The 23,323-nt window shown below is 41.8% G+C and overlaps 1 protein-coding gene across 6 annotated transcripts in view; it reads right to left on the bottom strand.

The window, feature by feature from the left end:
- STAC (SH3 and cysteine rich domain) overlaps positions 1 to 23,323 on the bottom strand; it is a 192,125-nt gene that overhangs the window by 15,164 nt on the left and 153,638 nt on the right. For all 6 annotated transcript variants that reach the window (XM_039527917.1, XM_039527918.1, XM_039527916.1 and 3 more), the window contains 6 exons: positions 21,183 to 21,283; positions 19,232 to 19,313; positions 15,537 to 15,652; positions 9,901 to 9,982; positions 6,469 to 6,533; positions 2,755 to 2,843 (listed from right to left, as the gene is read on the bottom strand). In XM_039527917.1, the coding sequence (XP_039383851.1) occupies positions 2,755 to 2,843; positions 6,469 to 6,533; positions 9,901 to 9,982; positions 15,537 to 15,652; positions 19,232 to 19,313; positions 21,183 to 21,283 (535 nt within the window). The remainder of the gene's footprint in view (positions 1 to 2,754; positions 2,844 to 6,468; positions 6,534 to 9,900; positions 9,983 to 15,536; positions 15,653 to 19,231; positions 19,314 to 21,182; positions 21,284 to 23,323) is intronic.

Here is a 23,323-nt window from a genome sequence, read left to right as displayed (position 1 = left end):
ACGTAGTTGACATCTCAACAGAGAAGGCAAGTCAATCCAAAGCAGTCCTCTTTTATCAACCATCAGGACGGACTGCAAGGCACATTTTTATACCTTGTTGTAAGGGTGTGGGAGGACTCTGGCAGGGGATGGTAAGATCTTGAGTACGTGGTTCAGCTGCTGGGTTATTAGACGTCCTTGGGAAGTGTGGTTACATTACATTTTAAGATGGTGCACCTTTTTAATCGAATGAGTGAATGCATAAACCAAAATAAATCAATAACGCAAAATGAGAGTCCAACATGCGGAGCATTTAGACATAGAGGCTCTGGATTCCTAGCAAATATCCTGCATGTGGCTATTTTCTATACAGTTATCACACCTGAAACAAAGCAATCATGGAAAAATGCCAGCCATGCAAAATGGTAGCTCTATCTTGAGCAAGGAGAGCACAGTTGAAAACTGGGAAATAGAGAGATGCTGAAGAGTGGGACTTTTCTTTAGTGACTTTGTAAGTATATGTAAGCAGTCAGAATGAACTCTACTCTGACATCTGGTGGTGAGCTGTGGAAAAGAACTTCAGGGGCTGATCTCATTTGCATGGGCACACCCACACTGCCTAGCATAATGGACTGCTTGCCCAAATGGTCATTTTGGCTGCTGTGGAATCCTCAGTCTCTTTGTTATTGGGTCAGGAGTAATAAAGTTTTGTTATCCTGGCTATGTGAATCAAGGACAGTAGAACTGTACTTGGCATTTTATGATGGAGGGACTCACCCTCAACTTAGTAGCACTTGCTAGGGTTCCAAAGGCCAGTGAATTGAGAGCAGCTGGGGATAGCCATGTGTACCTGGTAGTATGGGCCCCCTAAACACCACTTTGACACTCTTTGCCATGGTGTAATAATAGAGTTAATTTTGACTCAGTTAGGAGTCTTGTTAGGTGCAGCAGAGCTGTAATCACTGATTCCTAGGTCTAAGCATTAGACCTATTTTGGGCTAGTGGTTCTGAGTGTGCCAGCACTGAGAGCTGAAAAACACTAAAGGGCTGAAGTTACTAAGAGCTGAAATCACTGAGAGCTGTGTTAAGTAAAGGGGGGAGGGCCTGAAGACAAGTTGGTGAGTGGCTAGCAGAGAGAAATGGCTAGCAAAGAGGCATGGCTAGCAGGATGGCTGGCGGAGAGGTGCAGCTGGCGGTGAAGACTGCAGCAGAACCCCATGGAGAGGTGTGGCAATTGGCCATCAACCTGAGCAGTGGAGCATGTAAGATGTCCCCATACCTTTCCCCGACTTCCACCCAGGCTGGGAGATAAACTCTGTAGATGAACTTCTGAACTCTGGGGGCTGCACTGACCAAGGATAGAAACTGTTGGGTTGCTAGACTTAAGACCCTGAGGGGAAAAGGACACTGCCAAACATACTTGGGGGTGGGTCTTTTGCTCATGGTTTGTGTTATGAATCCTATTTGTGGTGTTTCCCCAGCATAATGCCGCATTGTTTCCCTCTTTTATTAAAAGGCTTTTGCTACACCCAGCCTCTGTGCTTGCGAGAGAGGAAGTATTGCCTCTTAGAGGCACCAGGGGGGTGGTATGTAATTGCCCAGGTCACTGGGTGGGGGCTTGAGCCAGTTTTGCATTGTGTTATTGAAACGGAACCCTTAGATACTGAACCTGGCCCTCGTTGCTGCCAGCTCTGATGGGCAGAAGGGTTACATATATTTTACTGGAGTCAGCATCTGACTGGTTTGACCTTGGGTAAATCATGAAGTGAGCTGATGTGTTTTGTGAACTGTGCCCAAAGCAGCCAGCATTCCTAGAGCCTATTAAAGTCTCTGCAACAAACTACTCACTGTGGGCCTCTCTCAAAGCCCATGGTAGTCAATGGAAAGATTCCCTTTGACTTCAGTGGGGCTTTGGACAGGCCCTGTTAGACTGGATAAGGCAGCACTAGTGCAGGGTTACATGAAAAAGTGCTAAAGAAAAGATATTTGAACCAGAAGATTTTGCAATTCAAGCCAACCTTCCATATATTGTACATGAAAACACACTAGCCATCATTCACCATCTTGAGATCCTCCTCATTCCCCTTTTCGGAGACAAAATCTCTGGGGGCGTGGGTGGAGGGAAGGGAGCAATCAGTTAAATAACACTGCTAGAAGTTCTGACATTGTCACTAGATCTGGTTAGAAAATGGGATTCTTTTTCCTGTGGACTTTTTTTGTCAACCCCCCCCCCCAAATTAAAAACCTGATATTTTTTCAGTTTTTTGGTTGCTGAAAATTGAATTATTTTTGGCCAAAACAAAACAAAGTTTGTCGTTTTCTGATTTAAAAAAAATCTAAAATTTCAAGGAAAGCAGATACTTGCTGCAAAAATATGTATTTGGTTGAAAATCCAATTTTCTGTCAAAAAATTGTCAACCATCCCAAAAGAGACTTCAGCACTTAGGAACCTAAATCTCACTGAAAGTCACTGAATGGGACTTAAAGCATAATTTTCAAAAGCGCCTAACTCAATGGACTTTGGCACCAAAATGACTTGAAAGTTTTACCCATTATTTTCTTTGTAAAAAACTTGTCCTCAACTCTGTAGCATTTTCATAAGTGGAAAGAGGGAAAGAATACATAATTAAATAGCTGTGAGACCATGTTTATATAAATAATAGAATACAAATATGCATAGCAAAAATTAGAATTATAAGTATACCACTAATTTAAGTCTGCACCATTCTCAGTTTTCCTGGGTCAAATCAATGAGTAAATATGTCAGCACTTTACCTCATCTCCAAGTCTTCATTCTCTTGTGGTACAAATTTGTACAAGGCAACGTAGGTGTGCATTTGTAATGTGTCTTTAAAAAGAGGTCCCTTTAAGGGGGGAAAAAACAGATAAGAAAACTTGTAAGTTTCTGGCTGCTAGAATTGCCATGCCCTCATTAGAGATGGGTCTGAGATGTAATATTTGGCTCCAGATCTGAACTTTATTGAACTCTGGGGCCTTTCAAGCCAGGATTTTGGTTCATCTCATTACAGACATAGGGACAAGATGCACAGTTTAAGTTTTAAGAGGGTATTAGGGGATAAACATGACTTCTGAAGTTTGCAACACAATTAGACCCTCTAGAACCAAAGGGTCAAGTTCTGGCAGAGCTGACTCAGCTTTTCATCCTCCAGAAGCAGATAAAGAGTGCTTTGTGCAAATTTTCAGTGAGATCTTAAAAAAGCCCATGCTCTCCGCTGTATGTTAAGGGCTGCATGATATGTGCCTGGCAGTTTATTACTGTCATATAGAATCATTAAAATGTAGGACTAGACGGGACCTCAAGAAGTTATCGAGTCCAGCCCTCTGCACTGAGGCAGGACCAAGTAAACCTAGACCATCCCTGACAGGTGTTTGTCCAACGTATTCTCAAAAACCTCCAATGATGGGGATTCCACAACCCTCTTGGAAGAACAGGAAGCTTTTCCAAATAGTTAACCTAAAGCTTCCATGCTGCAGATGAAGGAAGTAATGGGCTTAAATAAACATGGAGAACAATTGATCAAAGTCCTCTTTATAACAGCTCTTAACATATTTGAAGACTACTATCAGGGCCCCCATCAGATTTCTTTTTCTTTTCTCAAGACTAAACATCCCCAGTTTTTTAACCTTTCCTCATAGGTCAGGTTTTCTGTACTGTTATGATTTTTGTTACTCTCCTCTGAATTCTCTCCAATTTGTCCAGATCTTTGTTGTGCCCAGAACTGGACACATTACTCAGCTCTGGCCTCACCAGTGATGAGTAAAGCAGGACAATTACCTCCTGTGTCTTACATACAACACTCCTGTTCTTACACCCTGAAAATATCAGCCTGTTTTGCAACGGTAGCACATCATTGACTCGTATTCAAGTTGTGATCCACTGTAACCCTCAGATCCTTTAGGCCAGTACTACCACTTAGCCAGATATTTCCCATTTTGTAGTTGTGGATTTGATTTTTCCTTCCTAAATGAAGTACTTTGCACTTATCTTTACTAAATTTTATCTTGTTGAATTCAGACCAATTCTACATTTCGTCAAGGTCCCTTTGAATTTTAATCTTGCCCTCCAAAGTGCCTGCAACCCCTCCCAGCTTGGTGTCATTTACAAATTTTATAAGCAAATTATCTACTCCATTATCTAAGTTATTAATGAAACCACTAGGTACACCTTCCCAGTATGACAGTGAACCATTAATAACTACTATTTGAATACTGTTTTTCAACCAGTTGTGCCCCCACCTTATTGTAAATTCATCTAGATTGCATTTCCCTAGTTATGAGAATGTCATGTGGGACTGTGTCAACAGCCTTACTAAAATCAAGATATAGCATATCTATTGTTTTCTTTCTATCCATTAGGACAGTGCTCCTGTCAAAGAAGGAAGTTAGGTTGGTTTGGCATGATTTGTTCTTGACAAATCCATGCTGGTTGCTCCTTATAACCCTATTATCCTCTAAGTGTTTACAAATTGCTTATTTAATAATTTGTTCCAGTATCATTCCAGGTATTAAAGTTAGACTGACTGGTCTATAATTCCCGGGGTCCTCTTTGTTCCCATTTTTAAAGATAGGTACTATATTTGCCATTCTCCAGCCCTCTAGGAACTCCTCTGTGAATTCTTGACTATAATTGGAAATAGTTCTCAGATTGCTTCAGCTACTTCCTTAAGTACCCTAGGGTGACTTTCATCACATCTTGCTGACTTGAATAATCAAAATATCCTTTAACTTGTACTTTTTGGCTTGTGTTCCTTCCCCCTTGTTGTTCATATTAATTGTATTAAGTAGCTGGTCACCATTAGCCTTTTTAGTGAAGACTGAAGAAAAATAGGCATTAAACACCACAGCCTTCTTAATATCGTCAGTTATTAGCACTCCTTCCCTTCTAAGTATAGTACCTATGCTTTTCTTTGTCTTTCTCTTGATTTTAATGTATTAAAGAACCTCTTCTCATTCCCTTTTCTGTTCCTTGCTAAGTAGAACTCATTTTGTGCCTTAGTCCCTCTGCTGTTGTCCCTACCTGCGTGTGCTATTCTTTTATACTCCTCCTTAGCAATTTGTCCATGTTTCCCCTTTTTGTAGCATTCCTTTTTGATTTTCAGGTCATTAAGGAACTCCTGATGGAGTCATATTGGCCTCTTACTATTCTTCTTATCTTTCCTTTGCATCAGGATAATTTACAGTTGTGCCTTTAATACTGTCTCCTTGAGAAACTGTCAGCCCTCCTGAACTACTTTTCCCCTTAGATAAGGTCCTATGGGAAGAGAATCTGTCAGTTCTCTGAGCCTGTTAACATCTGCTTTTTTGAAGTCCATTGCCCCTATTCTGCTGCTCCCATTCCTTCCTTTCCTTAGAATCATGAAATCTATAATTTCATGGTCACTTTCACCCAAATTGCCTTCCTGCTTCAGATTCACTACCAATTCCTCCCTGTTGGTCAGAATCAAATCTAAAATGGCTGTCCTCCTGGTTCCTTCCTCCATTTTTTTGAAACAAAAAGTTGTCCTCAATACAATCCAAGCACTTATTAGAAAATTTGAGTTTTGCCATGTTACTTTTCTAACAGGTGTCTGGGTAAAGTCCGCCCATTACTAACAGGTCTTTTGTTTTGGATATTTCTGTTATTTGTTCTTGAAATGCTTCATCCACCTCCTTGTCCTGATTTGGTGGTTTATAATGGACCCCTACCATGATGTCACCCCCATTTTTTTACCCTTTTGATCTTTACCCAGACACTTTCAACTGGTCTGCCTCTTACCTCCTCCTGAACTTTAAAACAGGTGTATATATTCTTGATGTATAATGCAACACTTCCTTCTTTTTTATGCTGCCTGTCCTTCCCTAAACCATAATCTAGCTTACAGACTAATACTTCCACTTCTTTCTGTTTATTCCCCATACTCCCTGCATTTGTGTATAGACATCTAAAATGTTGAGCAGATTCCTCCACAGATTTCCTTGTTATTACTCCTATGGCCCTCCTGTAATTTTCCATGTCTCCTCTCCACCCCCCTTCCCCGCAAACATCTAGCCCTCTGTTAAAGCCCTCTGCTGATCATCCACAGTGCTGAGGAGGGTGGTGCATAACCATGAAAGTCAGAGCTCAAGGAAGGATTGGGCACTCTCCCACCTCAGGAACGTTTGCACAGTGTGCTCCATGAGGGAGACCACACCTTGCATTCCCTCTCTCCATATATGCCCTCACGCAAGGGCCAGGGACAATTTGACCAAAAGAAACTGCAAAAAGACCAAGATCCTTTTCAAATTATGTCAGACTCTGGATTGTGCAGTGTCATTCTTATGCTGTCACAGGTGTAAGACTGCTCCATTCACATTGCTCTGGCTCACCCATCATAATGTTTGTGTTCACCAGGCCAATTTATAATACTCACCCAAGTGTGTTTCTTTAAAAACAAGCCTCTTAAACCAATTAACATTTTCACTATATGCTCACTAAATCTTTGCCCATACCAGGGAGTTTATCCTTTTTGATTCTTCTCCAAAGTCTTCTGTTCCATTTTCTGAGTAGGTAAACACTGAAATAAAACAAAACACAGGACATTTTAGGGACAGCTGAAGGCCATTCACCTCCTGAGGCCCATCTTCTATATCTCGCTCCTAATCCCCCCTTTCTAACTGTTCCCTACCGCTCTCAGTAATCTTCTTCTTTTATTAATCAGGCATGTGTATTGCAGTAGCACTTATAGCCCCCAACCAAGTCAGGCGCCCCGTTGTGCTAAGCACCGTACAAACAAGTAGCACAAGACAAGTCCCTGCTTGAAGAATTAACAACCAGAACACACAAAATAAAAGGTGGGAAGGGAAACAGGAGAAATACCCAAGGTCACGCAGCAGGACAGTGGTGGAGTTGAGAATAGAGCCCAGGTCTCTTGACTCCTGGGCAATGAGATTCTGGCAGCCTTACTCACACTGAGTAACACCTCACTTTGTGGGTAACTCCATTGAAATCAATGGGCCCTATAGGGAAGGATAGCTCAGTAGTTTGAGCATTGGCCTGCTAAACTCAGGGTTCTGAGCCCAATCCTTGAGGGGACTACTTAGGGATCTGAGGTAAAATCAGTATTTGGTCCTGCTAATGAAGGCAGGGGGCTGGACTTGATGACTTTTCAGGGTCCCTTCCAGCTCTATGAAATAGATATACTCAAGATGTAAGGTCCCATTCAGGGTTAATAAGGGTATCAGAATTTAGCTTAATCTACTGTAATTGTTTCATTAGCTGATTTATACAGCATTGCTTCAGGTGCTTTCCCTGCTAACATCAATTGCTTTATTACACTATGTTCATTTTCTAAGAGCAGTTTCATAATTTTTAGAGAATAGTGTCCCCGACTTTTGGACAAAGCCCAGCCATGATTTTAGTAGATGGAAGCCATCAACTGTTCTGGGCCTAAGTCACTTTTAGAAAAGTTTAGTCCCAGCATTGGCTTACATTTGTTGTTAGAAAAATAAGAAATACAAGTCAGAAGTCTCCACAAGCAGTCCGAGCCAGTCATTAGTGATTGTTCTGTGTATTATTGTCTCCCTTCTCTGTGATTTAGTTTCATACTTTCAGAATAATAAAAGCCAAGAAGCCAGTGCACTCCTGCTGAATCTCTCTCTGCCTCCCCAGTGGCGTAGTGAGACACGGTCAGTAAGCTAATATCTGTTATTGGGCCAGCTTCTGTTGGTGAGAGAGACAAGCTTTCGAGCTCACACAGAGCCCTTCAGTTCTGGAGAAGAGCTCTGTGTAAGTTCAAAAGCTTGTCTCTGTCACCAACAGAATTTGGACCAATAACAGAAAACATGAGTGAGGTAATATCTATCTAGACTTACACCATTCATAATGTGAAAAGGCTTTACAAAATTTTAGAGTGCATTTCTGACCTGAAAAGTAGACTATCTAAATGTAACCTTCTTGTTCATCAGATTGGCTACCTCTGTGTATTCAGGGTAATTTCTGATTTTTCCATTGACAAAAATAAAATCTTACTACTATATTTTACACTGGTTAGCAATGCAAAATCAACTGAGTGCGTGAGCTGGGTTCTGTTCCTGGTGCGTTGACAGAACTGAATACTAAGTGTGTTCGTACCTGGAGATTGTTTCCTATACCTGAATCAGTTACATCTACACAAACTCACTGATGACAATGGGACTGAACAGATGTCTTTTACAGAGTAATTTGACCTGCAGAACTTTTATTATTGGTAATAATGCATGTAAAGTAATGAGCCCAATTGACTGGTGGAGACCAGGGTGAGTTTACAGAGTTGACAGTTAGAAAAGCCATCTTTTTGTTTGTAAACTAAGCACATTTGATATTGTGTGTGCTTTAGCACTGTAGAGAATTAATTTTCCCTTCAAATTATCTCAATCCTATAGAAATGTATAAACCAGCCTGTGTTAGCTGTGCATCCTAGACGTCTCCATACTGTGTTCCTCTTGCTGTTTCCTTATTGCACAAACAGACACAAATCTGCATTTTTCTAAAGCATTCCTTGAGGAAGTCAGGTTTCTCTGGGAAAAATAAAACACAAGGGGCCTGATTCATTGCTATGTTACTCTAGCTTTATGGTGCAGTAACACCATTTAGAATCTCTGGAGTTATCCCGTGTAAAGCTGGAGCAATGCAATGGTGAATAACGCCCCAAGAATATTTTTAAATGAGTTCATTAAATTTTTAATCTCTGTTTAGCTCATGCTCTCTGAATATTACTGGGAGACATATAAAAGTAAAGGTCATAGCAACTATGGGGTTCATCTCTACACAAACCAGAAATCCATCTGTTTGCCCTTGCAGCTGCAGGAAAACCATGTGGGAACTCTGACAGCATGAAAGGGTCTTAGCATTTCCATCATTAGTACAAACAACACAGGCAGTTTATTAAAATCTACCAAGAGGAAATATTTGGAGCAATTGCTGCATAATTTATACAATAGGCCTCTGAAGGATGGATCGAAAAAGAAAGCCAATGCCGATCAAAGGAATCATTAATGTGCTGAGGCAGTTATTTGGAGGTTTGGCATATGCTGAGTTCTTGAAACTGATCTCTTTGAGCAAGTTTCTTGATGCTGCTAAGTCATATAGATCCCATAGAAAAGTTTCTTACAGGCTCAAACAAAAAAAAAAAAAAGAGGAGGTAAGTGATGGGGGAAAAAAAAGCGATCTGAAAACCTCAGGGGAAAAATGAAACTCAGGTTGACCGGATGCTTTTCCACTGGCCAGGTTGAGTTACAGTTCCAAGTGCTCAAGTGAGGTTGAAAATCCCCTCTCAGCATGTAGCCCACCCATCAGGAGGAGGTCGGTGCCACTGATGGGTGGGCCACATGCTGAGAGGGAAGAAAAGGACTGAAAACAGAGATATGAAATGAAAGGGTCAGAATGAGGAGCAGGGAGGAGTCTGGGAAGGAGGTAAAATGGGGTTGGAAGTGGGAAAAGACAACTACAGTTAACACCTGACCACTATAAAAATTACTAGCCATATGCCAAGACCAATGGGGATCTGCACTGTGGAGGAAGTGGATGTTGGGGTTCAAAGAAGGGAGGTCTATTCACTATGGCATGTGTTTGCCTCAGATCCGGCCAGTCTGCCCCTGCTTGAAGTTTGGGAATACTAACGCTTCTTGGTGGTATTGGTGAGCCTTGGTGCAACAACAACTCCACTCCTGGCTTAGAAGTTTATTGGGTGCCCCAAAGTTCTTTCTACACACAATCCTTCTGTTGCCAGGACTGAACTGGAACCCAGTGGACACTTCAATTTCGCTACTCAGAAAAGTCAACATTGGGCCAAATTCATCCCTCATGGATTCCACTTGTGTGGGCCAAGGTAGTGGAATAATTACACCACTCATTTAGAAGCCTATTTTTGTGCGTCTGAAAATACTAGATGGTCCAGAACTCACCACTGTTGCTGCGTTTCCTGTTTATATCAAACATGCGTCCTGAACCATCCGCTTCTTCAGGAACTTCTGCCAGGTCTGAAGTCTATGAGGAAAGAGAGGATGAATGGACTGAATAAGGAAGAAAGTGGATAATGAGGTGAAATAAAATCACACAAGAGCATTAAGTGAAAGCAGCAGCTTGGTGTTTTGAGAGTGGAGGGAGTCAACATGAAGAGATTTGCTGATAACATGCTATCCAATGGGGCAGTTCAAATTCTTAATGGGAAGCAGCAGGAAAGCCAAATGAATGCCAGTTCTAGTGTACAACAGGTTTCTGGGCAGCAGATGAAGTTGGGGGTTAGGAGTTAATAAAGAATGGTTGGTATCTGTAAAGAGTAGCTGTTTTTTGGTGCTTGTAAATGTCTATTTGCAGTTACACTTCATAACCCTCTATAACAATTCGTTAATGGTTTATTAAAACATATAATTTATTAAAATTTTAGAAACACTTTAGAAACACATCCTTAATATGAAGTGTGACCTTAATTTCTCCAATTTGCTATGGATGCAAGCTCAGGAGTGTGAAAGACCTACTGAAATTAGTCACATAATTACTGCACCTAATTTCTTCGCTGGTATCATAAAAAAATTAAAAGCTAAATACTTTTGTTATGCTTATTTTATGCACTAGTTATACTGCAGTAGTGCCTAGAGGCTCCAATCAGGATTAGTGCCCCCATGGTACTAGGTGCTGTACAAACATAGAGGACAACACAGTTCCAGGCCTCAAAAGTATATAGTCTAAGGGCCAGAGTTACTTGTGTTGAGTAGCTCCTTTCTCCATGAGTCGTTACATTGGAGTAAGGAGCTGCTCCAGATAAGGTTATCAGAATCTGACCCTCTGAACCCTCAGATTCTGAGTTCACACCCTGCTCTACTTTTGGGATTATTTTTAAAACATCCTTATAAACTCAGGAGTTTTCTGACACATTTTCTAGTCTGAAAACCTATTTTCTTTTGTATATTCCCAAGATTTGTTTATTTCTTGTTAACATCTTTTTAAAGTGCTTTTGAGGATTTCATCCTTGCATTTAATGTCTTCATGATACAGTGTAATGATACTGTAAACACAAGTAAACCAACTGCTTTGCAGGCCTATGCTTGCATCACGAAGAAAAGATAAAAAATTTACTCCAGCTATGTTTAAAGGTCACCATCAGTGATATGGCTTTCTTTAACAATTTTCTAAATCTTGTTTTCTGCTTACTCATAGGCTCATAGACTAAGGCCAGAAGGTACCACTGTGATCATCTAGTATGACCTACACATTGCTGGCCACAGAATCTCACTCACCCCCTCCTGTAGTAGAACCATAACCTCTGGCTGAGTTACTGAAGATCTCAAATAATGATTTAAATACTACAAGTTAAATAGAATCCACCATTTACTTTAGTTCAAACCAGCAAGTGACCCATGCCCCATACTGCAGAGGAAGGCAACAAGCACACAGGGTCTTTGCCAATCTGACCCAGGGAAAAATTCTTCCTGACCCCCAAATATGGTGATCAGTTAGACCCTGAGCATGTGGGCAAGACCCACCAGCCAAACACCTGGTAAAGAATTCTCTGTAGTGACTCAGATCCCTCCCTAGCTAGTCTTCTGTCTCCAGCCGCTGGGGCTACTTGCTACTAGCAGTCACAGATGGGCCATATGCCATTGTAAGCAGTCTCATCACGTCACCCCCTCCATAAACATAACAAGCTCAGTAGTGAAGACTACTAGGTTTTTTTTTTTTGCCTCCACTGCTCCCTTAGGAAGACTGTTCCAGAACTTCATTCCTCTGATGGTTAGAAACGTTCAACTAATTTCAAGTCTAAACTTGTTGAGGATCAGTTTATATCCATTTGTTCTTGTGTCAACATTGGTCCATAACAAATAACTCCTCCCCACTCCAAAACCAATGGGAGTTATGCATGAAGACAACAGGGAGGTTGCCCAAGTAGTGCAAGACTGGACTTGAAATACATTTCTTGGTTTTTAAAAGTTAGTTGTGTCATGAGCAGTATTTCCTCATAGGACAAGCATTTGACAAATAATTTTTAGGATCGTCGTCTTTTTAAAAGATGTTTCTTTAATTTCTTTTAGCAGAAATTTATAGTAAAAGTTGGGCATTCATATTTGAAAAGTCAGGCCTTAGCTTTTTTGGTCTTCAGTTTTCTAAATTGTAACTAAGGATAATACTGCTTACTTCTCCTACCTACAGCTCTGTATATGTCAAATCCAGTATATTTTCACATTTTGCCTGAGGAAAAACGTGCTCCTATTTTCCTAACTTCCCCCTTCCCCAAGGATATTGAGGGGCCATGGGAGTTAACAGGAAGCTGGCGGGACTCAAAATCATTTTGTTATCTTGTCTCCCCCGCCACCACCCTGCCCTCCTGTTTGTCCCGTCCACCTCTTATGGCTTGTCTTTTACACTGCAAGCAATTCTGGGCAGGAGCTGTCATTTATTATATATTTGTACTGTGCCTTGCACAGTGGGGTCCCAACCTGGTTGAGGCCTTTAGGCTCTATCACAATATAAACATTAAGTGATAATAATACTGTGTAAAGCAGGGCAAACTACGGGGAATATCACAGGCTGAACATGGGCCTCCTAGCTCCTAGGTGGAAAACAGACACCGTTGAAAGAAACCCCAGGTCACAGTTATTTTTCAACAGTTTGCAAAGGCCGGGTCCCTGGGTTTCCCACCAACTAGCTTCAAGACTTAACCTCCAGGAAATGTAACGCTTCATTTTGGCTCCCTTAACACCAGACTCCTGCATCTCTGTAATGATTAAAAAGTAAAAAGCCTTTGGCTCCATACCTCAGGTACAACACAGTCAAAGTGTGAGGATATCCTGCTATAACAAAATGTTTTGCTGAATATTGTGTCAGTGCCATAACAATCTCTGCATTATGGGCCTGATCCAGAGCCCGCTGAAGTTAGTGTGTGTCTTTCCACTGACTTCAATGAGCTTTGGATCAGGCCCTATAGGACAAATATTCTCATTTTGAAATACAAAGCGTCACTCCAAAAGAATTGATCCATCAAACCCTGAAGGAAAACTGGTGCCATGTTTACATTACCCAGGGGCGGCTCCAGGCCCCAGCACGCCAAGCGCGTGCTTGGGGCGGCATGCCGCAGGGGGCGCTCTGCCGGTCTCTGGGAGGGCGGCAGGCGGCTCCGGTGGACCTCCCGCAGGCGTCCCTGCGGAGGGTCCACTGGTCCCGCGGCTTTGGTGGAGCATCTGCAGGCACGCCTGCGGGAGGTCCACCAGAACCGCGGGACCAGCAGACCCTCTGCAGGCACGTCTGCAGGAGGTCCACCGGAGCCGTGGGACCGGCGACCGGCAGAGCGCCCCCCGCGGTGTGCCGCTGTGCTTGGGGCGGCGAAATGGCTAGAGCCGCCCCTGACATTACCTCAAACAATTTTCCCATATAAACATGGGCTAGAGGGTTACATTCTGAGGAAGCAGTGAAGTGGCAGGTGCTCTGTTTGGAGCATATGCCTACCTTCCATTTATGGTCATTCAAGAAACCAGGCTAAAATCACATAGAGGGACATGCAGATTCTAGATGGTATTGTGACATTGGTCTCAATAAAGTCATAAAGAGTGTATTCCTTCCTGCTTTGCATCTATTACCCACTTCACTGCAGCATAAACACACCTGGAACATTGGGCAAACCAGGTACATCATTCACAACCTCCACTGTGATTGTAATGAAACAATGGCTCAGGGATGTGGGATGGAAGGACCAACAGTGAAGAAGTTTAGTTTCTGTATTTCTGTAACTGCTCACCCATTGCTGACTCAGGATTTAACTGTGAGAAGTTAGGATTTCCCATATCTGTCTCTCTGTCTTATGCTTTTCTATATTATCTAAGCACAGACATGTGCTATGTTTAGTCACACTCTGACTCCCTGGGAGACTAGCTCATGACAAACTGGCATTCTATACTTTACACCCACTCCCCATGTTGTTATGATCAAAAGTCCAGGGCAAGCTGACAATCCATTTGTGTTTTCTATGCCTGAGTAATCATTCATAATTTAACATAATGCCTTATTGATTTAGCAGGTAATAATTACATTTGTAGAACTCCTGTTCCAGTATAAATTAAATAAGCCAAAGAAAGAGCTGTAATCACAAACCATGAAAAGTGTTAAAACTGGTTTTGGATTTAGAAAAAGGTGGAAAATTATTAAGTTTCTTTTAAAAGAGAAAACATTGGATGAAGGACATGTCCTTTACTAACTCCTGTGCAGCTTTCACTTAGGAATTGTAAGTCTCTGGTTTGAATTTCTCTGTGTTTGCCTTTTTGAGTTACATTAACATCTGTTTAAAAGGCCATCTGTACCATTTAAGGCCCTGATTCAACACAGCAATTAAGCACCTGTTTATGTCCCAAATGAAATAATGGCTTAAGTGCTGTGCTGAACAGGGATGGATTGAAGCACCAGTTTAAAATTAAGCATGTGTTTAAGTGCTGTGCCTAAATCCTATGAGTGCTTTCTTACAGTGATGGCTTCACTCTAAGGCAGGAGTGCCCTTTTTCAAGTGCAGACAACACCTTAGAGAGATTGTCTATTGACCACCTTCCTTCTCATTCATGATGGAGGATCATTCCTCTCACACACCTAATGTATTGTTTCCAGCCATCTTTAATGAAATAAGGACCCAAGCTAGCACCATGTGATCAGCCATGGCTTAAATTCAGCTGGCATGTCTCCACAGGGCTAAAGCCCTGAGCCCAAGCACCTCCCTATGGGGCTAATGCCCTGCAGCTGAAGCCTGGAGCCCCAAATGAGGCAGGGAAGTTGGGGAGCTCTGGGGAATAGTCTCTGAAAATTTAAGCCCTGCAGCCAACTATTCCTAGACTACTACTACTACTATCTAGGTCCTGATTTTCAGAGATGCCAATCACCTGCAATTTCCACTGAATTCAGTTAGAGTTATGAGCATTCAGCACCCCTGAAAAAACAGCCTTCTGCTGCTTCAGTCATGGACTGGCCGACATGCCCAGGAATGAAAATGAGGGGATGTAAGGTGCTACCTTAATCACCTGCATGGTCTACTCAGATCATGGATCCCAGTGCCGTTGGGCTGCTACTCCCTCTCCTGTGCACATGGGCAAAGAGTGGGTGGTGGAGGCAGAATTCAGTACCTGTGCTGCCCCTAGAACATTGTGACTATGCACTGCCGGCTAGTCACAGCTAATTGCAAGATACCAATGCATCTTTTAAAGCCGGTGCTGTGCCCATGCAAGTCACTTTTCAAATTTAAACATTTTTGTTTATGTTTTTACTTCCCCTCCTCTCCCTCCCAAATGATTCTGGCCTACGTGGTTTGTTGAATTTTAGCATTTTCAGCTCAAAGTGAAACAGGAACGCTCACCTGTTCAATGTCTATTTTTTCTTCTTTTTAAGGTTATTTACAAGATTTTAAAAAAACTGAGTTTATAAAAAAGAGTTTATAGCCCTGTTCTAGTCTGGAATGTATTTTTTTAACAGCCTGAATTTTGGGCTTTCTGATGGAAACTGACACAACTATTGTGTATGGATGTGCTGTGATCCTGCAAAAGGAAAAGGGAAGATAAAACAGAAGGATTACAGAGTTCCGTTTGGGTGAATCAGATCCACTTCCAGAGCTGCCCCTCTTGGTCTTCTGTGCTAAGGAGGTTCCAAAGCGGAGGGTTTCATACACGGGGTCGACTTTGTTGCCACAGGCTGCAACAGAAGAGGCAAAACAGAGATAAATACATGAAAGAAAGTACCCACCATTATGTCTCCTTCACTTAGAGACTTAACTGCCCATCCCGTCATTCCACTCATTCTTTGCTCCCCTTCCTATTGACTGACCCCCCCTGCATCAAATCATCTCCCATTGCAACTAAAATCACCTCATCTGTGAGAAACTACATGAGCTACACCCATTCCCACTGTCTCACAACCTCTCCCTTCTCCCACTTAGGATAAGTCTATGCTGCAACTGGGGTGGCCCGTGTAGGCATATCCATATAAGCTTTGATTGAGCCAGCTTGCTATAAGTAACAGTGTAGGCATGGTGGCATGGGCTAGCTGCTCGAATTTGTAGCTGGGGTCCCGGGTGGGACTGTATTTGGGCAGTTTGCCTGTGCCACTGCCTGTACTGATGCAACTTCCCTGCTATTTTTAGCAAGCCTGCTTGATATGCTGATGTGTGCTGCAATTGCATCATCTATTGCTGTGTAGACATACTCTTAGGCCATCGATCTCACTCGTAGACTCCTTTTCTCTGCTTTCTTGATTCCTCCCACCCACACACTCTATGACTGGCTCTTACTTCCTTTGCAAGAGAGAGATGGGCCTTATCTCAACATCCAGAAAATTGTGGCCTTTGTTTTGAATGGAAGATATTTATAATATATGTAAAAGGACAAAAGTCAATAGCAGTTCATGAAGGGAACTGGATCTTCTCATACGAGCTGAGCTTTACTTTGTGTCTTTGTGGGTATTTAAGGACCTAGCTGAAGCAATCTCGGAACCATTACCAATTATCTTCACGAACTCATGGAGAACGAACTGGTTCCAGATGACTGGAGAAGGGAAAACATGCTAAATACTTTAAATGGGGAATGAAGAGGACTTGGTGAATTATAGACCAGTCAGCCTAACTTTAATACTTGGAAAGGTACTAGAACAACGATTAAATAATCAGTTGGTAAGTACCTAGAGGATAATAGGATGATAAGTAATAGCTAACATGAATTTGTCAGGAATAAATCATGCAAAACCAACCAAATTTCCTTCCCTGACAGGGTTACTGGCCTAGTGGATAAGGGGAAAGCAGTAGACATGATATAACTTAATTTTAGTAAGATCAGTGCCATATGACATTCTCATAAGCAAACTAGGGAAATGCAGTCTGGATGAATTTACTATAAGGTGGGTGCACAACTTGTTGAAAGACCATGCTGAAGGAGTCATTATCAGTGGTTCGCTGTCAAACTAAGAGGGTGTATCTAGTGGGATCCCATAGAGGTCAGTCCTGGGTCTGGTACTATTTAGCATTTTCATTAATGGGCAATGGAGTGGCAACTATGCTTATAAAATTTGCAGATGACATCAAGCTGGGAGGGATTGTAAGTACTTTGGAGGACAGAATGATAAATCAAAAAGACCTCGATAAATTGGAGAACTGATCTGAAATCAACAAGATGAAATTCAATAAATACAAATGCAAAGTACTACATTTAGGAAGGAAAAAGCAAATGCACAACTACAAAATTGGAAATAACTGGAATAAAGGATCTCGGGGTTATAGTGGATCACAAATGGGATATAAGCCAAAAATGTGATGCACGAGAAAAAGGCAAATATCATTCTTGGCTGTATTAAGAGGAGTGTTGTATGTAAGAGACCCTACTGAGCACTGGTGAGGTCTCAGCTGGAGAAAGATGTGGAAAACTTGGAGAGAATTCAGAGGTAAGCAACAAAAATGATAAAAGATTTAGAAAACCTGACCTGTGAGGAAAGGTTAAAAAATTGGGCATGTTTAGTTTTGAGAAAAGAAAATGGGGAGGGGGGATCTGATAATAATCTTCAAATATGTTAAGGGCTGTTATTAAGAGGTCTGTGATCAATTGTTCTCCATGTCCACTGAAGGTAGGAGAAGAAGTAATGGGATTAATCTACAACTAGGGAGGTTTAGGTTAGATATAGGAAAAAGTATCTAACCATAAGCATTGAAACAGGTTACCATGGGAGATTGTGGAATCCCTATCATTGGAGGTTTTTGAGAATAGGTTGGACAAACACCTGTCAGGGATGGTCTAGGTATGCTTGGTCCCACTTCAGAGCAGGGGAATGGACTATATGACCTCTTGAGGTCCCATCTAGCCCTACATAGCTATCATTTTATAGGAACTGAGCACTTCTCCCGTATCTCAAAACAGCAAAAATTTCAGTCGAGGAAAGAGAAAAATGATGCAAGCTAATGAATATGGAACTCCAATCCTACATTAAGAACCACAGGAGAGGACCCTTGTCCCCAAGCAGAGCCCCAGTCAAGTCAGTAAGGTCTGTCCACACAGTTCTCAGTGTAGGATCAGGGCCTTACATTACCTAGCACTCTTCATCCCAAAGCACATTCAAGAACTGTGGACCTGATTTTCTATCGTTAGAAATGTTAAAACCAAGACTGGATGTTTTCCTAAAAGGTACCGTTTAGTTCAAAGAGGAATTGTATGGGGCAAGTTCTGCAGCTTGTGTTATACAGGAGGTCAGTCTGGTTGATCACCGTTGTTCCTTCTGGCTTTGGACTCTCTGAATGTACGCTCTAACTTACACTGGTGTAAATCAAGGTAAGTCAGTCGAAGTCTATAAATTTACAGCAGTATGACTGAGACCAGATTCAGGCTCTATATAACACATAGCATCATGGAAATGCAGCCTCCTCTGGGGTGGAGGGTGGTAACCAGCTAACCTACCTAGTGGGGAGGTGAAAGATACTGGGGTCTTTAATGTCACAGAGAGCAAGACAAACCTTGTTGTTACAGAAGAGCTGCTCAGAATATTTTGAACAGAAACAATTCTCATATTAAAAGGGTCTTTTTTTTAAAATGGAAATTTTACACCCAGCCATTTAATTAAAAAAAATATTTGATGGAAACTACAGGCAAAAATATTAGCCCATTGGCTGTTCTCAGACACATTCTTTCATGTTAGTTATTTTCTTGGTTTTCAGTTTTTGCATTGCCAGTTTTAAATGGTCAACTTAATCACATGGAGGAAGTTTTTCAAAATTGAATATTTTTTTTGGTTCAAAATTTTCATTTTCAGAACAGGGTGTAACAGAGAGCAAAATCTGGCCCAAGTAGCTGAAGAAATAATAACTAAATCAGTAACAATAAAAAGAGAAAAGAAAGGAAGGTGAACAAGAGAGGATGGAAGCATAATTCAGTCAAGATCCTGATCAGTGTCGAGCATAGTTCACTGTTACTTTAACATACAACTCTTGTGGTGCTTCTTCCCAAATCAGGCCTGGCTAGCAGCAATGCATGGGCTCCTCCCACTTTGAGCACAGGCATTGGTTTGATGAACGTGATGACAGTGAGCATCTTATTTGTATTGTGCCTTTGAATCATGTAATATTGAAAAGAAAAATAAACACATTTCTTTTGGTTACAGTTTTGAAGGACTACTTCTCTGAGATGGTGAAAGAACACCTGGCCCCTCACTGGCAAAGGAGTTGAAGGGCTGCTGAGAACAAACATCACTTCTGAAAGCATAGTGCAGCCCAAGAGAGACTGAAAGATTAAAACTCACCAATAGGCATCACTTCTTTGATGCAGCCAAACTGTTCATGAATGAGTAGTGGGGAACTGTAGTAACGCCGAAACCCCTTTGGCTAGAGAGAGGAAACATGTGAAGTGCTGTAGCATGACATGACTGATGTAGCATCACGGAGCATCAGAAATAATCTCAGCTGTTCTGCTAGTCTGATTTCCCATTAAAAAAAGTCTCGAGAGCAGGAACATACTCTCTGTTACAGACCAGCAATTTACCTTCTTCACTGCAGGGTGCTGAGAATAGGGGTTTATTTTTTTTGCCTGCTGGAAACATCTCATTTCTGTTTCTTGATATTATCTGGAATGATGGCCTTCATTTTCAAACTCTATTTTATCGTCAACCTTACACAAATTTAGTGTTAATAAGTTTAAATTAATTACAGCAGAAATGCTGGATCATAAAATAGAGGTTTAGCAATATCGGATGCTAAGGAAGCTATTGCCACACTATTTAAAGTTTTGGGAATTGCTGATTTTCTTGTGGCTCTCAGTTTGGGTCTTTATCCCATATTGGTGTGACTCACTTCAGAGCCTTGGGAGGTAGAGACTCATGCCCATAAATATGGCTTTAAGGGTGAATCATCTTTCCTTATACAAAGCCAGAGTAAATGGGCTTTGCTCAGCAGTTCTCCCCAGGAATCATCCCTAGAGGACGCAATGCTGCTCCATAGCCTGTACTACAGCCCATTGGTTGCAGTAGCATTCAGGGTGGCTCAATCCTTCCTCTCCTATGCAGTGAGGAATCCAGTGGCACCTTAAAGACTAAGTGATTTATTTGGGCATAAGCTTTCATGGGTAAAAACCCCACTTCCTCAGATGCATGGAGTGAAAATTACAGATACAGGCATAAATATACTGACACATGAAGAGAAGGGAGGTCTAGACAGTGCTAGGTTGCTGGAAAAATTCTTCCATCAACCTAGCTACCAGCTCTCAGGGAGATGGATATATTACAGCAACAGGAGAACTCCTCTTTTCAGTGCCGTTAGTGTCTACACTCAAGCACTGCAGTAACTGCCAGACTGGATCAGACCCAGAGTCCAGCTAGTCCAGTATTCCCTGTCTCCAACAGTGGCTAGTCGAAGACGCTTTAGAGGAAGGGGCAAGATCCCTGCGTAAGCATATGTGGGGTAATCCACCCCCCTTACTAGGTCTTATCCTCAGGGGTGGCTCTAGGTATTTTGCCACCCCAAGCACGGCAGGCAGGCTGCCCTCGGCGGCTTGCCTGCGGGAGGTCCCCGGTCCCACGGATTCGGTGGCACGGCTTCGGCGGACCTCCCGCAGGCACGGGACCAGCAGACCCTCCCCAGACATGCCACCGAAGGAAACCTGCCTGCTGCCCTCGTGGCGACCGGCAGAGCGCCCCCCGCGGCTTGCCGCCCTAGGCACGTGCTTGGCATGCTGGTGCCTGGAGCCGCCCCTGCTTATCTTGACCTCTAATAGTCAGTGTTCAGATTAAGCTCTGAAGCCTGATATTTACTATCCCTGTAAAGTGGGGTTTTTTTTTGCTAAATTGTTTTCACAAAATTTTGAGGGCAGCAACCAGTCAAATGAAATTTACAGGATATTTATCAACAGATTTTTCAACTGTTTAAACCAGCCCTAATTTTAACAGTTTTATTAATTCTGTGCTGAGATCCGTACTATATAGCATATTAAATTAAAAAGAACTAATATTTAGATTAATTTGACTCATGTGAAACCATATACCCACATCCCTACAACAGTACAGAAACTGTATGTGTTTCCTCAGCTCTCGAGTCATAATTGTCATAGTCTAAATGAAAGGAACTTGATTCCAGATTAGCGAACCCACCAATCGGATACATTCCGGAAGTAACCGCTAACAGGGCAGAGTTTAAAGAGCTAATGGATGAAATGTGAGCTGTGTAGCATTCGGTTCAGTTTGTACCGAGCAGCTTGCTTACCAGTTTGCCCATGCAACGCTGTTGTCCAATATTGTCTGTGCACCTGTGGTGGATGCTCATCTTACAAGCCTTACAGCGCAGTCCATGTTTAGCATTTGTCCCTGTCAAATGCACAGAGATAATTTAGTTAAACAAAATCAATACTTTCCACGCATTTAACAAGTGACCTAAATGCATCACAGAGAAGGTCAGTTACTGTTTTGTAGGTATTGGTAATGGCCTTTTTCCCAGTCTTATTTGTGTACAAACTCCCTTTGGCTTTTCTGGGTTTCTCCTGTTTAGGATAGTCTCTCCCAGGCTTCTCCGTTTTCCAGGATAATACTGACCTTGGTTATAAATTGGATTATTCTTTGGTCTACCATGATTCCTTTCCGTGACCTCATAACCCCATAAATGCTATCACACTGGCCAAATCCAGGAACCTAGTGCCCAGACCAGTGAGGGACTCCAAGCCCCAGGCTATGGGAACCGCTCCACAGAGACTGCTTTAGTCTAGTGGCTGAAGTTAGGCTTTGTGTCCCAAATGTGCCTCCAAAGAAGTGATGGGTGGTTGTTTGAGGATCCATAAAAAGACGGATCCTATGGCCTGTCCTGGTCAGATACCAGGGCACTCAACAGGCCCCCACCTGCCTCAGCACGCGGAAGCAAGAAGCTACCTCCCCGTGTCTTTGTGCAGTGGCTGGGTACATTTGTTGTCACTAGTCTCCTGATGCATGCAGAGATTTTTCTCACCATCTTGATGTTATAGACCAAATTCTTCCCTGGATCACATACTGTATCACATACTGTATCTCCACTGGAGTTGAACAAGGCTGAAGTGAATAGGACTGCACAGGGCATGGGTCAGGATAGAATTAGGTCCAATGTAATGTCTGACAGGGAGGGCATTTTCTGGTATTTGGAGGCTGACTAGAGAAGCCGAGGGCTGCAGTTAATCCAGGTGGTTATAAACTGCTAGGTAATGCTCAATCCTGAGATAGTTATTTTTATTAAAATCATATAGGAAAAAATTATTTTTCCGGTCTATAGTTTTTTGAGTACTGTTTGTGTGACTATGGATTTTTTTTAAATTTACACATTGAGCCAATTTCAATCACACATGTACAAACCAATTTTGACTTCCAGCTTGTTTTACTGAGAACAGAATGTTGACTCACTTTTTCTAGAAGTGAATGACTGGCGTAATCAATACAAAACCAGGACTTTGTCCTCACTATTCTATTAGATTTATTGGGTGGAATAAAAGTTTCAAAATGACAAGCTATTGCACTTACAAGGAATAACTACCATGCATATTTGATAGTGTCTTAACAGGGTCTGATTTTCCTTTCACTTACATTGATATAAAACCAGAATATCTTTACTTGTGCCTGATTTTCACCAATGTGACATGAGAATCAGCCCCCTTGTCTTTATTTTTCATTTGCTTTGATAGTCCCGTCATTTTAATATTAATGTTTATTTGAATGTTGGTATTTTAAATGTTTTTCTGATGATAAAAGCCTCGTAATAAAATATGTGATCTTAGACATCTATTGCTCTTATATATAATTATACACCTAAAAGATGTGCTAAATACATGCACTGTATCTACATACACTCTTTTCAAAACCAGAAGCATTTTCTCTTCTGGAATACACATTTGTGAGCATTGCCTGCAATCAATTCAATAGAACAAATTTTAGAAGGACAAGCACTTTATATTTTTATTAGTGAGTATCATTTGTCACCGATAGATATGTAGGTAACAGCTTGAAAGAGAGAAAAGTTATTTCAGGTGCAGATTGGCATATAAAGAGAATCTGTAAATTAAAATGGAATTTCCTTTAGCCACCCAAAACTTCAATTTCTATTTTGCTGTATTTTCTAACTGTACAATTTATTGTGTGAATTAAGCAACCTGGGAACAATTTTGCATGTGTCTATCAGGCTTTCTTTGTGCAATAGCTGATGGATTTAGGAAAGAAGAGTTTACTTTGTGTCTAATTGACATTTCATTGTGTGACAAAGCTTTGTCCTTGTCTCAGTGGGTCCCATGCTTCCTGGCAGATTTCGCTAGCCTCAGAGGCTCACTGTGACCCTCCACGTAGCCCTTCTCTCTCTAGAGACGAGGATCACAGCCTACTGAGCCATTTTCATCA

Source organism: Mauremys reevesii, linkage group 2, assembly GCF_016161935.1.
Source record: "Mauremys reevesii isolate NIE-2019 linkage group 2, ASM1616193v1, whole genome shotgun sequence".
NCBI classification, from domain to species: Eukaryota; Metazoa; Chordata; order Testudines; family Geoemydidae; genus Mauremys; species Mauremys reevesii.
This window is presented reverse-complemented; position numbering and strand designations above follow the sequence as displayed.